General features: G+C 47.0%; 1 protein-coding gene across 1 annotated transcript; it reads right to left on the bottom strand.

Annotated features, from left to right (window-relative positions):
• Positions 1-251: 251 nt before the first annotated feature.
• On the bottom strand, positions 252-3,448 carry LOC123446698 (patellin-3-like). Its single transcript, XM_045123259.1, has 4 exons — positions 1,972-3,448; positions 1,292-1,416; positions 951-1,092; positions 252-860 (listed from the first exon to the last, which is right to left on the bottom strand). The coding sequence occupies exons 1-4, from the start codon at positions 3,424-3,426 to the stop codon at positions 600-602; spliced, it is 1,983 nt and encodes a 660-aa protein (XP_044979194.1). The 5' UTR covers positions 3,427-3,448; the 3' UTR covers positions 252-599.
• Between the last annotated feature and the right edge of the window lie 12,888 nt (positions 3,449-16,336).

The raw sequence follows: 16,336 nt of genomic DNA, 5'->3' as shown, positions 1-16,336 counted from the left end.
AACTAGGAATGCACTGGCAGTTCAGCTCACAAACTAGGAAAGCACCTTGCACTGTCTCAGTCAAAAACTGGATGCTCACAAGCAATGGTGTTCTTTTTTCTGCAAAACATTGGCCGAGACCCTGAATTTGTCCGAGATCGTTGCCATTCATATGCAACGCACCAACGGGCAAGAAGAACGGACGACAAAAGGGGAGGAGCAGAGAGGAACAAGGAGAGCAACATGGGTTTGGTGACCACAAAACATGAACATTTTCTAAAAATCGACATGCAGATGAAAGAGAATCAACGGATACCATGTACAGACAGAATTTTTTACAGATCAGCGACACTTGTTCGGCACATCCTGATGGCAAGAACCATCACTATCTCAATATTTTCCCCACCTTCTGATCCCAGCTATCTCATAGCACAAGCCCACTTTGGTTTCAAGTAAACGCACACGCAAGTCTGATCCCCAAAAAACAGCAAGCCCAACAAATTAAAGAACCCGACGCCAAAACGGACAGCTAAAATCTTATTGTTCCCCCTTCTATCATGCAACAATGTTCAAATGGTGGTGGTATGGACCTGGTTGGCGATAGTATCAGTTGAGGAGCCTCAGGCGGATTCGGTGGAGCTCTTGACCTTGAATCGGCACAGCAGCTTCTTCTTCTTCGATGTTGGGTTGTTGACGGTAAGCAAGACCTTGCCAGGCTCGCTTGCTTTGAAGCTACCCTTCATGATCGGTTCCTCATTGGCGGGCACCTTCCTCGTCTTCTGCACGATGACCGTGTAGCCACCCTCTGCGTCGGGGGTGAACTCCACGCCGTAGCTCACCTCCCATCCAAGCACGCGGAGCTCCCACACGACCGTGGAGTTCTACAATGATAACACATTTACGAAATAAACTGTGAGCATTTATCCTGCCATTGTAGTGTAGATCTGAGGGTATAAGAAGCAGGGATCAACCTCAGTAGCAGGAATCTCGATAGTTTCTTTGGAAGAAGGCTTGACAGTGAGCTCAGTGACGCCATCAGAAGTCGAGAATTCAGTATCATCCTCCTTGAAGAGACCACCAAATTGGACAGGGACTTGCTCAGGCGCGATGTATCTGCATCACATTAGTGAAGGCAAACAACAGGTAAGAACACGGTAAGAATGAACTATAACTACTCCCTCCGTCCCAAAATAACTGTCTCAACTTTGTACTAACTCTAGTATAAAGTTGTATCAAGCTTAAGACATTTATTTTGGGACGGAGGGAGACTTGCAGAAGAAAGGAAGACTTGCAGAGATTATCTCGTGCGCACCTGAAAAGGGTCTCTGCAGTCTTGGCTGGGCCGCAAAATGTGAATTTGCTCTTGGTGCGCTGTGTGAGGAACGGGCTCATCACCTTGTTTGCCGCAAGATACCACCATGGCACATTGATGAACACCTGCATATGGTCGATGATCCAACCAAATTGATCCTAATTCAGTTCATTCAATTCAATATATATCTGAAGTCACGCCAGTCACAAAATATAACAAACACGTATCATACTCAATAGCAATTGACATATAGTTCAAACAAAAAAGATAGGTATTCCCCTTCGTTCACTATTATAAGACGTTTTTGATATTTCAATATGGACTACATACGGATTGACATGAGTGGACAAACACATTAAAATGCGTCTATATACATCCGATTCAGAAAAAAGCTAGGACATGTTATAATAGTGAATGGAGGGAGTAATACTAGAAGGTGAAATCATGGCACTATCTCATCCTACTTGCACCACCAATTCACCATATCTAGTTAGATCACTGAGCTACAGGTGCTGTAAGAAAGACAGTAGTCAACTTCCCCAAGGGACATGCTACAGTAGTAACATCAGATGAATTCAGTTCAACCCACTACGAACACAAATCTGCTACCCTGTGCTAACGGTACCGGATTTACGTCTAAGCATTGCAAAACGATTCAACAAGTGGAGAAAGAAGTATACCTTCTTGGCGATGAACTCGGGGTAGTTGTCCTGGAGCAGCGCGAGCGCCTGGCGGGTGACGGCACGGTGCTTGCCAAGCATGGGCGGCGAGTTCTTGAGGTCGGTGACCTGCACCATGGAGCAGATGCCGCTGGGCGAGAAGTCCAGCTGCTCCCGGATGCCGCGCTCGAGGAGCTGGATGCGCCACTTGAGGAAGCGCTCCCGCTTCTCGTCGTCGCCGAAGGCCTTCTCGTAGAGGTCCTTGTCCTGGAACTCGCTGTAGACGTTGTAGCAGACGGGGTGGCCCTCGCGGTCTGCGCCGCGGTAGAACACCACGTTCTCCAGCTCCGGCACGCCGAGGTCGGCGTCGAGGAGCGCGTCGATGCCGAAGCTCTTGCGCCACAGCACGGCCGCCTTGAGCATCGCCATGGCCTCCTTCACCTTGAACTCGCGCGCGCGGAGGAACTTGAGGAGCACCGTGTCCGTGCGCTCGTCCCCGCCCACCAGCGGCACGCCCCAGATCAGCTCCTCCTTCGGCTCGGGCGCGGCGGGGACGACGGTCTCCTCGATGGCCTCCACGGTTTTGGCGCCTGCCTCCTCGGCCACCACCTCAGGCTTGGGCTCCTCCGCGGCAGCCACCGCCGCCGGTGCCTCAGCCTTGGGCTCCTCCACGACAGCCACCGCCGCCGGTGGTGCCTCCTCGGCCTTGGGCTCCACCTTGGCAGGCTCCTCAGCCTTGGGCTCCTCCTGGGCCGGCGCTTCCGTCTTGGGCTCCTCCTTGGCAGGCTCCTCGGCCTTGGGCTCGCTCGCGGCCGCCACCTCAGTCTTCGGCGCCTCACCAACCTCGGCCGCCACATCGCTCTTGGCCGCCGCCGCCTCCTCCTCCTTGGCCGGCTCCTCTGCCGCCGGAGCGGGCGGAGGCGGGGGCGGGGGCAGGTCGAACTCCCCGCTGGCGAGCGCGGCGGCGACGAGCTCCTTGAGCTGGGCGAGCGCCTTCTGCTCGGGGTCGGCGAGGTCGGCGACGAGGTTGCTCTCCTCCTTGAAGGACGCGGTGGTGCCCTCGATGACCGCCCCGGCCTCCGCCTCCGCCTCCGCCTCCTCCATCTTCTTCTCCTCCTCCTCCTCCTCCTCCGCCGCCGCCGCCGCTACCTCGTCAGCCTTCTCCTCCACCACCTCGACGGCCTTCTCCTCCACCACCTTGCTGTCCGCCTCCGGCGCGACCACCTGGGCAACCGCCGCGGCCTCCTGCTTCGCCCCCTCGGCCATGCTGCTGGCTGGAACCGGATCGAACCGTGCGCGCGCGTGCAGTCCGGTGGAAACTAGGAGCGCGTGCAGGAGAGGGAGAATGGTGGAGAGAGAGTGGGAAGGGGGCGAGAGATTTGTAGAGAGATGGAGGGAGGGGGCAGAAGTGGAAGAGAAGAGAACGACGACCAGCTCGGCTTCCACTGGTCTTGGTGTTTGCTTTGCTGGAGGCATGCGCCAGCAGAGCAGAGCAGAGCCTCGCGGGGGGAGGCTCCTAGGTAGAGTAGAGTAGGCTGCTGGCGTGGGGCCCATGGACCCCACTCCCCCTCCCTCCCTCCATGGTTCGCGTGACGCCGCCACCTTTTTGCTCTGCTTTTTTCTTTTTTTTTGCCTTCGTCCCCGAGCAAAGTCAAGACGAGGACAGCTGCCTGCCTGCCGTTTTTCTTCCAGGTTTCGGTTGATGGTGGATGTTAATCAGTGGCGGAGCCACCTCCCGGCGACCCCCGGCAGCTGTCCGGGCTCTGCTGAGGAATCATCATTGAAATTGCAGCATTAAATATGAAGTGATTAGTTTTTTCTATGGGTAAATGACCGCTGGCTGGCCTTTGTGCTGATGCCCGGCTGTAATTAGTTTTTTTTATGGGTAAATATCCAGGTTCCTCGTCGTGGCTCCTGTGCTACCAGGGATGAGCCTGCCGCAGTCCGGCGAACCGCCGCCGCCGTCGGTCCTTGCCAGCTCGCCGGATCCCCACCTCGCCGACGAGATCCAGCCCCTCGCCAGAACCCCACCTCGCGCGACGAACGAGGAGGTGTGCTACGCGGACGCCGGCGAGAACCCGCCGCCGGGGAGCTTCCCTACCTCGCTGGAGATGCGTCCCTGCTCGCGCGCCCGACTCTCCGTTGAGCATGGATCCCAGCTGCAACGTGACTTTCGTTGCAAAAATTCCTGAAACTCGACCGTTGTTGCAAAAAATTCTTCCGTAAAAATACCTATGTTACAGAAAGACGAAAAAAAATCTGCAACAAGCAAATTGTTTCTGAAACTCGACCGTTGTTTTAGGAATTAACGGATCCAAAGTTTATTTCTTGCAACAAAGCGAAAGTTTCCGCAACTCGAGGGTCGTTTCAGGAAATAACTACTCACCATGCGGCGGGGATGTGGTGCGTTAGATCGGCATCCGACGGCTAGCTAGGTGACGGATAATTATTACATGCAACGTAAACCTGATACTAAGCAAAGTTCGTCTGACTCTTTCATGCCCATATCCGACGGCCGGCTGCGCCCTTCATAATGTCGGTCCGGTCGCCGACGACGTAGAGAAAGACATGGGACACTAGCCGGCTCACGGGAGTCGAGCTCCGGCCGTCTCCCATGCCTTACCCTTCCTCGTCGGAGCTCGTAACCTGGACGGTGCCGACGGACGTCAGGTCGATGACGGATCCATCCTGGAAGGAGTTGATGTCCACCACGACTTGGTTGCAGCGCCCGCACCCCCGCATTATACGGGGCGCTGGAGAATGTGACCCCGCTTCTCCAACGTCCACCGTCGTGAGGGCCTCCACTGCCTCCCACGCCCGCTGCCTCGCACGTTGCGCCATGATAGCGTCCGAGGACACCCATGGTCCGTCTTCGACGCGCCATGGAGGGGAGGGGAGGGGAGTGAAGTCGCTAGGGTTTGGTCCGACGACTCGATGGGGATAAATATATGTGGCATCGATGCGGGCCACCGCGGGCGAGGCCAACGTGCCAGTGGCGGACCTAGCGCTATGGTCGAGGGTGGGCCAACAATGTAATTGTGCATGTAATTTTAGTTTTTATTTATTAATTTTTTTGAATTTTTGCTATAGTATAAATGTCATTTTCTAATCTCTCGGTGGGTCATGGACTACCCTGTCCACCCTCTACCTCTCGCACTGGCATGCTCAGACTCCTCCATATATGCCTCCTATTTGGGTGGGATATGAGGGTTGTCGGTCAGTCAGGGCGTTTGAAGCCCGTTTAAGCATTCGACTGGATCGATTTTTAATGACCGGTCAGTAATAAGGCGGTATGTCCGGATGTTTGAAATGGGTATGAAGGGTGCAGATGTAGATGCTCTAAGATGTCTAGTTCAACTTCTCACTAAGCAATGTATTTAAATCCTTTTTTCCTTTAAACCATGCAAAATATGTCAGATAAATAAGTCATGTATTTAATTTATAAGCTATAATTATTTGTGCATTAATCTATGCATGTATCTTCACATTTTTATTCAAAATGACATTTTAACCGTAATTTAAAAGTTTGTATTCTATTTTTAAACACTTTATTCTATGAATTTTCAAACTTATACTTTCTTTTCATTATATTTATCAACTACTTCTGCATTTTCACAAGGTTACTGCAGCAAAGCGTGGAGAGAGAGAGAGTTATCTTTACTGTTCATGTTTAATTTTTTATCGATGAAAAGACACCCGCATGACAATTCCAAGGAATTTATAAGCTCACATTATACTACTTTTGTCTCAAAATTATTTTACAAGAATGAACTAATCAAATATAATAAATCTTGTATATTTGCATTTTTATGTTCATATTGTTAGTTGTAATATATTCACGTGCCACGCAAGTATCATAAACATCCCGCAGCAAAGAAATGTGTAGTTACTGTCAAATTGCCAGATTGCCGTCACTTTGCTGCATTTGATTAAACATAGAATCGCCGTCGTGTTGCCCATCTACCGCCATCCACCGCGCGCCGCTGTGCGGCTGATTGACGTGACAACACTCGCGCTGCTGTGGAAAGCGTGTGGAGCAGCTAAGTCTGCCCGTCGTTAGCGGCGCTTAACCAATCGGATTACCTGTGCTTTGGAGGATGCGGCCGCCGGGTACAGCTTTGAAACTTGCGGCCGGCGACAGCGACCGCGAGGAATATCTGCCCCTGCGTCTGCTTCGGCCTGAATTGTGTCTTCCATTGTTATCCTTAAACGAGCCACGCGAGGGGTGCTGATTTCTTAGTAGTAGTAGATCGACTGGATAGATATGTTTGCCGTCTGGCGGAGCCTGATCTTGCTGACGCGCTTGCTTGGCGAATGGATTTTCGTAGCTTCAGGGGTTCATCGCGGTCGCGGCTTGTGTGGACCGGAAAGTTTGTCATCTCGTTTTCTACCTTCTTTTCCATCCGTGGAAGGCAAATGAGAAATGGCGTGTCTCCTGCGGAACCACCTTAATGGCATGTGAGTAATCACGCTTGTTCTCAGACAAATGAGAAATTTTGGATGGTCGGTTAGCCGTGGAACCTGCAGTGTGTGAGTTGTATCGCGGTTTTATTGCTTGTTGTGTGTGTGTGTGGATTCAATTAACTTGTGGGTATGTCCATCAATCGATGGCAAGGTGCCAATACCTTTTTTTGAAGAGTGAATTGCACGAAACAAACATAATTGTGGCACCACCCACACGAAAGACGGATTACAAAACCCTAACAACTTGCACGGCTCGAATAGTTATTTTTTGTTCTGCAAATAACACATAACCGGCCCGTTGCTCATTTAACCCCGATAGGTTAGGCCATACCTATTAGTGTGCAAAAAAGAAATGGTCTATATGTCATCGGCATATTCTTTGCCATGCCAGCGCCTACAAGTGGGCCATACTTGTCAGTTTCGGAGTTAAATGGGCTAAAACGTGTGATAAGTGTTACCATTTTAAAAAGGAATTACTTTTTTGCTCAAGTGGTGCAATATTTATGGCGTTTTATACAATTCACTCTCACTTTAATATGATTAAGTGTATCTTTTCTATCTTTCATTCTTTTTTATGTCATGACTCCTGAGCGTTGTCTCGTTAACACTCACGATCCACCATTAAGAAAAGGTTGATGATGTACCACGTCTTGCACGAGCGTCTCCCTTCACTACTTTCTTGTCGTTTTCCTCTTTTGCATTATGTCCATCGGTACCTTCTTATCTTTCAATTTTATTTGTTTGTGGAGTTTTGTTTTTCAACTTGTATTCTTTTCTAAAAGAATTATGTTCCTTTTGTATATTGATATTCGTAGCATGGTCCAATAGTGTAGGTGAGATAAACTGGCAATTTAAGCTTGATGTAACTTTTGTTTTATGGGAAATTTGTAGTGCATAATTGAGAAAGATGGCTAGACAAGATGTTTTTTATTGGTCGATGCAAACAACAAGCAATGTCGTTCTTTTTCTAGGTCATGTATACTTTACACCTAGGTTTTGGAAAAATAACTTGTTGCCTCACTATATTGTCTAATCTTGTCATGGTATTTTGGAATGGTCACTTTCATCAATTCAATAATGTCAAGGACCTCTCTATATGAGAATTCTAAATAGAGAATAAGGGATAGAGGTTGTCGAAAGCATGCTTTCTATTCAAGGTTTAGGTTTGTGCGTGCAAATCAAATGACTGGCATAAGAAATAGTACAATCTTGCTAATCAAACAACTCATGTAGAAAAAGTACTACAATTTGTAGTCATCTAAAATTGTATGAAATCCCCTTACTAAGAATTGTTGCGCCTACTCCCGCTAGTGAAACTGTGGTTGTAGTCGTGTCCCTTGCACTCTCTGTGGTTATCTAATAAGTATGTGTCAACTATTATGTAAACCTTAGACGATGAGTCAATTGTTATAGGCTTCTTCATCTAAAAAAATGTATAAGCTTCTTAATGTCATAATCCTCCCTCTCTGGCTAAAAACTGTAAAATTATGTCGTTGACGTCGCCTTTTCTTGTAAAAAATTTCTCTAGTGAATAAAAGGTGTATGTATGTGAGGAACCTTTCTTTTCACGCTTAGGAGAATTCAAAAGAAAATCCATGGAGTTAGAGCATCTATACTCGGCCCCTCAAACGAGTCGACACGCGTACAATGACCGGTCAAACCTTAAATTTCTCTTTTCACACGGTGAGCTGGGCAATCTAACTCGATTGTCTGCAAAGGTGCTGGGCTTAGTGGGAACCACATCTCTCATATGGCAAACCTTAAAGCTATACAAAATCATACATACTACATACTACTACCTTAATCCTCATAGGAGATGTCCATTATCTGTGTGCCCGGCTTCAGATATATGGCCTGCAGCCGCAGTTTTGGCTCGTGTGTCTCCTCCACGTCCGTTTGCTCCTCCCCCACCTCTGTCTCCGCGTCGAGTTTCACGAAAAGAACGTCGGTCGTTGTCCGTTCCTGCCGGATGAAGCGCCAGTTGGCCTTCATATTGGCCTCATCCTAGATGGACTCTAGGATGATCTGCTGCTCCGCCATCTCGTGCGCGGTAGCATGGCGACAGGACAACTAACACACAAAGAAGAAGGCCGACTGAGAGCATCTACAAACCGATACCTCAAACCGACTTCAAATGCTACACGGACGGATCGAACATTGATAGGTCAAAAAAAGCCGACCCGACCGTGTTCCTCAAACCGACGACAAAAGCTCAGGCTGTCCGACACTCCTAATATCCTTCCCAAATCTAGGGAGAATATAGGGAGGCCCAAGCATGCCCGAGAATGTCTGTCATGATAGCCCGGTCCACCTTGGTCCACAAGGACACTTGCATATATTCCAAATCCAGACGACAATAGACTACAATGCACTCCATCCCACTACTCCACTTTCTTTGTCTTCTCCTCTTCCTATCAGATCTATGACGAGCGACGACAACAACGTGGGCTCCGGCAACTCCGACTAGGAGAGCCTGTTGTGAGATGCGGAGCCGGACTAGGCCGAGGAGATTGCCCTCCACATCGCAATCCGTCGGTCGCACGCGGATCTAGGCGAAAGCGATGGAAGCTCACATTTCGACGTGTCGGCCCCTCTCGCCTGATGACGTTGTCGACCCCTCCTGCCCGTCGCGTAGCTCTGCGCCACCGCAGGTATGCCGCCCCACTACCCTTTCTCTATCACCTTCAAGGGCATCCATGGCCACCCCTAGGTTATTGTGCCCTCACCAACGTCGGTACACATGAAGACACACGAGTCTGATGCGCGGTTTGCGCGCCTCGGGCGGCAACGAGCGAGGGAGAGGCGGCAACGGCAGAGGCACTGGCGAGGCACCATGCAAGCACATGCACCGGTGGATCCCGAGGACGTGCTCCTCGTGACGGCCTCCGACACTCCCTCGCGACGGCGGAGCCTGCTGACGGCAGATATGGACGTGCGCAAAGCTCCGACACAAGAATTCCAAAGTGATCCGACTTACCATCAAGTTGTTGGAGCGCGAGGCAATGACACAATGCGGCAGCCAAGGCAAATGCACAACAGCACGCCTAGGAGCACGAGCGCTTGCTCCGAAGGCTGTCCTTCCTTGGACGACACCTCGGACATGAGCGACAGATCCAACTCCAACAAGGACGACCCTCCGTTTGCTGACGCCTATACAGAGGGCCAAAGTTGCACCACCGATTGCAAGGGAAAGGGGCCGACGAGGAAATGATGTTTTTTTCCTTTCCTTTTGCGTTTATTTAGTTTATCTTATGTTTAAGTATTGTCTAGAGGATGCAAACTTGTAGTTTTGGTTGTGTGATGACGGCTTTACTGTGAATTATGTGAGAATTAAGAGCATCTTCAAGAAACGCGTGGTAGCAGGGCATGCTAACTTTTTCAGCGTCGAAATATCGTTTTAGCCCGCGCGGGAGGATGGTTGCTTTTTCAAACGCTGTAAATTTTAGAATTCTTTTCACATGTGTTTGCTATCCAACGCGTTGGAGCTCGCGCACAAAATCTCCAGCACGCGATGCAGTTTTTCCAGTACACTAGATATTGTTTACCTCGTGCATGATTATAATGTGGTTGCTTGTTTACCTCACGCGGGATTATGACGCGGCTGTTGAAGCTTTACTTTCGATGGTGCGGGCTATATAGCCATTTTATCCGACATGCGGCTTATTTAACGCATTTGTTGAAGATGCTTTTTTGTTTCTAGAGTTTTGATCTAGGTAGATTAATACGTATTAAAATTGCATGGCTTGCATGGATACGAGGTATCCAATAAAGGCTACAGACTATGAACATAGCAAAAGGAGAGCAGTGTCCCTGAATGCAAGGGTCAAATTACATGAAAACATATCATGCACTACCGGAGCACCTGATGACAAGGTGGTCCTGCTGCATCTTGACCGTTGGATCGTGAATTAGATGGACAACATTTGATCAATGCAAGTTTTATAGAAAACCTCCAAACATTTTTATAATAACGCTTGGATCCACGTTCCGAGAATGTTATCCGTTGGATGATGATCCAACAGTCGAGGTGCACTAAGAGCACCTCATCATGAGTGCTACCGGAGCACCTGATATTCTCCCCATTAGGTTCTGTTTGGATTACCGTTTTGACACAAATACCTCTGTCGAGGAAATACAGACCTCTCCTCGTCGTTTTCTTCCGGCTGGAAATCTGCTAGCAACCGGTAAGATACACCTGGAAATTAATACGACCGTATTTGATTACACCGCTACCAAGCGCGGCTTTAGGTGTATCCGCTCCTGAGACAGTATCTCACTATCATGTACTTCCTCCTTTCCTAAATATAAGACCTTTTAGAGATTGTACTATAAAATACATACGGATGTACATAGATATATTTTAGAGTATAGATTCACTGATTTTGCTCCGTATGTAGTCTTCTAGTGAAATCCCTAAAAGGTCTTATATTTTGGAACGGAGGGAGTAGACCAGAAGCTGGAGACCGTCACGTCTCTGGTGTAACCAAGACGAACCAAGATGTCAGCCTTCTTAAAAACGATCAAAACTGATTTATTTATTCAAACCAGTGCTAAATCACGTTAAGTTAACACGATTCTGATTGCATGACGACAGAGAGGACAAGAGCATCCAATCAAAATATTCCAAGATCTCTGCCTGGCAGGTCACCTCCTTCGGTAACGGTCGAGTAGCTCGCTCCACGTCGAATTATTTTTGCAGCCTTCTGTCGGAAAGGTCCGACGTGGACACCAAGACGCTGCACGTCGCAGCTTTGCAGATCTTTCTTATCGGCGCTGCCAAATCTACAGGCGTCCCGTGTTTTTGTACTGCTTAATTTTTTTGAATCGAGCATAACACCCTTTTTCGTTACTTCGAACGAAAATACAACAGTACCACAAAGTTTGCCAACAAAAAAAGAGAAGAGTACTGGATACGACAACATGCTCTCGCAGACTACCAGCTTTCATCTATGGAACAATCGCTCGCCATCGAACCGACTGCCATAGCATGAAAGCCAACAATCAAACAGAGCAAGGAAAAGTAGTCTCTGATACAGCAAAACCACACGCACAAAACTTGACCAGACATAAGAGCTAACAACTAGTTGGATATCCCCCACAGATCACCAAAGGACATCGTGTTCATCCTCCTGCGATCCCGTGCCTCGTTGTCTCGCAGAGCTTCATCAAGTGCATGGAATTGGTCCTCACCAACTTCGCACCAGAACGAAGCTCTCCCGCATCGTCCTTCTGCTGCAAGCCTGCCCAATATAGAAGGAACAAACACATTGAAAAAATAATCTCAAAGGGAATTTTGATCAGTTTATTTTCAAAAGTAGCCCTGTTCCTGGCCAACCAAAGAGCCCAGCACACAGCTGCAAGCCCCACCGTGTAATATTTTCCACCAGCAGGTAAAAAAGCATTACACCAGGAATAATATTGCCAGTAGGAATTAGGGCAACTGTCAGTCCCCAAGGTGACCCCAACCGACCTCCACACGACCCTAGCAACAGAGCATGTAAAGAAAAGGTGTTGCGAAGTTTTCTTTTGATGACAAAAAGAACAGCAAGGATTCCCAGGCCAATTTTTCCTTTTCATCACATCTCTAGTCAACACCGCATCTTGAGACATCTGCCACATAAAAATCTTAATTTTCAAAGGCATTTTTGCCTTCCAAATCCATCTATAATGACACCCATGTAGTGGTTTCTCTAACCACTTATACATGGACTTAGTGCTAAACTTTCCATTCTCAGTCAGACCCTAGGAAATTTTGTCACTATCCCTGGTCAGCACAATCCCAGAGATAGTTCCATGCATCTCCCTCCATTGATCTTTAAGTTCAGGGTTTAACCTTCTCCTAAAAAAGGAGTAGTCATCAACCAGGCATAACCTATTCACCGTACACTTTGTATCATTGCAAATATCAAAAAGCATAGGGAATTGATCTTTGAAAGGAGGAAGCCCCACAACAAAATCATGCCAAATCCTAGCAATATCCCCAGATTCAATATTAACTTTTGTCCCTGCTAAGTAAAACTCTTTGACCTTAAGGATAGATTTCCAACAGGGTGAGTCAGAGAATCTGGGCTTAACAGTTGCCACCGTTTTATTTCTGAGATATCTAGCTTTGATAATATCTTGCCAGACACCCTTCTTCGTCTCCAACTTCCACCACCACTTCACCATCAAGCTAATATTTTGTTTACGAAGGTCTTTAACTCCCAGCCCCCCTTTTTGCTTGGATCTACACACCCTACGCCACCTAACCATATGGTATCTCCTCTTTTTATTGTTGCCTTGCCAGAAAAACCTACGTCTGTGTGCATCCAACTTTTCTATGAATGATTTATTCATGAGCCACATAGACATGTGATAAATGGAGATCTGGGTGATAACAGAGTCCAGGAGAGTCAATCTACCACCCATGGAAGCAGCATTGCCAATCCAGGCCTCAAACCACTTCATATGTTTTTCCACAATAAAGTCCCAATCAGAATTCTTCAAAGCAGTATAACTAACATGCATCCCAAGGTATTTGATAGGGAACTTACCAATATCACAATTAAACAGATCAGCATAGGCTTTAATCACATTATCATCCCCTCCAACAGTGAAAATCTCACTTTTCTGATAATTGACCTTAAGGCCAGACATCATTTCGAAAATATAAAGCAGCAACTTCAGGTTGACTGCTTTTTCTACATCATGCTCAATACAAATAATTGTATCGTCGGCGTATTGTAGCACAAGAATACCATCAGGAATAAGATCTGCCGCCAGACCAACAATAAGCTTGTTCCGCTAAGCATTCTTAATCATCTTCGCAAGGCATTCTGCAGCAAGATTAAAGAGAAACGGGGAATGCGGGTCACCCTGCCGCACCCCTTTTGCGCTTTGGAAATAAGGCCCCACGCAATTGTTAAGCTTAGTGCTGACAGTACCATCATACAATATTTTTTTAATCCAACCACACCAGGTTTCACTAAAGCCTCTCATGCTATGACATTCCAAAAGGAAGTCGCAGTTGACTTTGTCATAAGCTTTCTCAAAGTCAAGTTTCAGCACAATGCCAACTTTTTTACTCACATGAGTATAGTTAAGAATCTCATGCAAAGCCAAGATCCCATCCATAATGTTTCTCCCTTTTATAAAAGCATTCTGTGTAGAACTAATCAAAGCATCAGCTACACAAGCTGCACGCCTATCCAGCACCTTCGTAATCAGCTTATAGGGGCATCTTAACAAACAAATGGGTCTAAATTGTTGGATTCTATCAGCACCCGAGACCTTAGGCAACAAGGTAATCACTCCGTAATTAAGACGCTTAACGTCAAGCGCCCCCCTATGAAAGTGATGAAACAGAGACATAATGTCATTCTTGACAATATCCCAACAAACCTGGTAGAATTCAGCAGGAATATTATCTGGACCAGGAGCTCTATTTGCTGCCATATCAAATAAAGCATCTTTAACTTCGGTCTCTGTAAAATCTCGACACAGGATATCATTATCAGCTTCACTCAGCTTCTCCTCCTGCGACCACGTCTCGGGATCCAAATGGAAAATATTGCCTTGACCAGGACCAAATAGTTCTTTGTAGAACTCAGTGGCGTGAGCAATAAGATTTTCATTTCCCTCAATCACTTCTCCCCCCATCTTAAGTGAGTGAATCGTGTTTTTTCGTTTACGGCCGTTAGCTATCTTATGATAGTAACTAGTATTCATGTCTCCCTTCAAGAGCCATCTCTCATGAGATTGCCGCAACCAGTATATCTCTTCATTAACCAGCAACTCATGAAGCTCGAAGTCAACGTCAACTTTCTTATTATACAATTCAGGCGACAGCGGACCCTCTTCCTCCAATTCTTCCAGATGAGCTAGTTCGTTCCTAAGCTCTTCTTTTCTCTTCTTATCACGGCCGAACTTATCCGAGTCCCATCCCTTAAAGTAGGTTTTAATCCTTTTCAACTTAATGTTCAGGATATCTATGGGATCAACAGATCGCACAGACCTGGACCAGATTCTGCTAACAGTGGGGATGAACTTATCATCTTTGATCCAAGACAGATCAAACCGAAATTCACGAGGTTTAGGCGCATCCCTCCCCTCCTCCCTCGAACTAAGCAACAGAGGACTGTGATCAGCAATCTCCCTAACCAATTTCCTGACCGAAATAAGGGGAAATAAGTCTTCCCATGTTTCAGACATCAGAATACGATCAAGTTTCTCTAAAGTAGGATGAGCTTAATTATTGGTCCAGGTATACTTACCCCCACTAATATGGATCTCTCTCAGCGCCAAAGTATTAATAACTGAATTGAAAAGATCCGTGGATTTGCGGATAGAGAAGTTCTTATTCTTCTCCCCGGAGTGTCTCAAAATATTGAAATCACTTCCCACTATGTCGGTACTTTCATATTACTGCACATAGATGCCAGCTCTGCCAAAAATTCTTCTTTGGATTCCTCATGAGCAGACCCATATACCACCAACAGATCCCATACTATCTTATTTCTCTTATCATCCAGGACCATTTGCAAGATATACCTGCCTTTGGTGCAGGATATAATGTCCAGAACGTCATGTCTAACTCCACACAGAACCCCTCCAGATTTACCTCTGGATGGAATCCACTCCCAGTTAAACAGGCCAAAGGGGTCCAGCCTCCTAAGGCATTTAGGGGAAAATTCTTTTTTCATGGTCTCTTGAAGGCCCAAGAAATCCAGGGAATGATCACGAATGAGGTTAGTGAGGCAGGTGGCCATTCCTTTCTTGCCTACCGCCCGACAGTTCCAAATGAGACCTCTCATTTGGAACGCTTCTTATGGAATTTTTCCCGAGTAACTCCACCAGGGGACATGGTAGAGTTACATTTCCCTCCCTCATTCTCTTCTTTCTTTTTCTGACTTCTAGTCACAGGTCTAGAAATCTTCACAGTAGGTTTTATATTATTTTTATTTTTAGATTTAGTAATAGATTCACTTTCAAATATTGTTTCATCTTGGTCCAGCCATTCTAAGCTAACAGGGGTACTATGTCCCAAGCCATTGGTGATAAACATATCATATTCCTGTTTTTCTTGGCTCGTTTTCTTCTTAATGTCAAGCTCTTCTCTAACCTGCTCCAGCTCTCTAAGCACATCAATGCAAGCAAAACTACCATCAGGAATAATCACCCCCATATTGCTAGCTCTACTAATCAACTCAGCATCAGAAAGAACACTAAAAGAGTTATTGCGAAGCTCAGGGTTACCTTCCAGATCTTTCTTACTAGCCAACCTCCTGGCTCTGTCCTCCACCTTCTCCTGCATCCCACATGTATTTCTCTTACTGAATCTGGTGCCAGCTTCAGAAGCAATGGGAGGAGTAGGAATCACATCCACATTGTTATCAGTTTCAGGTGATAGTACCACATAATCACTTGAGATTTTCATGTTAGGATCAGCCTCCCCTTCCAGGTCCGACACCTGCCAATTATTAGTTACAACATCTGCATATGACAGGGATTTTCGGACAACAGAACTAAAAGTCACCTGGACATCCTTCAGATCATTCTGTGTCTCTGGGGTATTGTTCCCTCTATCCAGGGGAACATGAACAATCCACTTAGATGAGTCATTTAAGTACTCCTCATGATCCAGCTGCATTGATTCAATTAACAACTCATCATCTTCCTCGCTCTCCTCAGATACTGACACCTCCTTCTCAGGAGAGTGCAAACGACAGTTTTTACCCCCCCCTATATGACTGGCCAAATCTGTTAGCCCCCGAGGATTCATAATAACTATCATCTTTCTCATTATCATGATGTTCGCGTTTACGCTTAGGTGTCAGGTTCTGTTTGGAGGCATCATCGCGTGCAACAGGCACCGCGGTTTCCTCCGTGACAGTATTCTTAACAAGCACTTATTCCACCTCATAAGTAAACTTGTAAAAACGAC

Source organism: Hordeum vulgare, chromosome 1H, assembly GCF_904849725.1.
Source record: "Hordeum vulgare subsp. vulgare chromosome 1H, MorexV3_pseudomolecules_assembly, whole genome shotgun sequence".
In the NCBI taxonomy this organism is placed as follows: domain Eukaryota; kingdom Viridiplantae; phylum Streptophyta; class Magnoliopsida; order Poales; family Poaceae; genus Hordeum; species Hordeum vulgare.
Note: the sequence above shows the minus strand (reverse complement) of the source record. Positions and strands in the feature narration are given on the sequence as shown.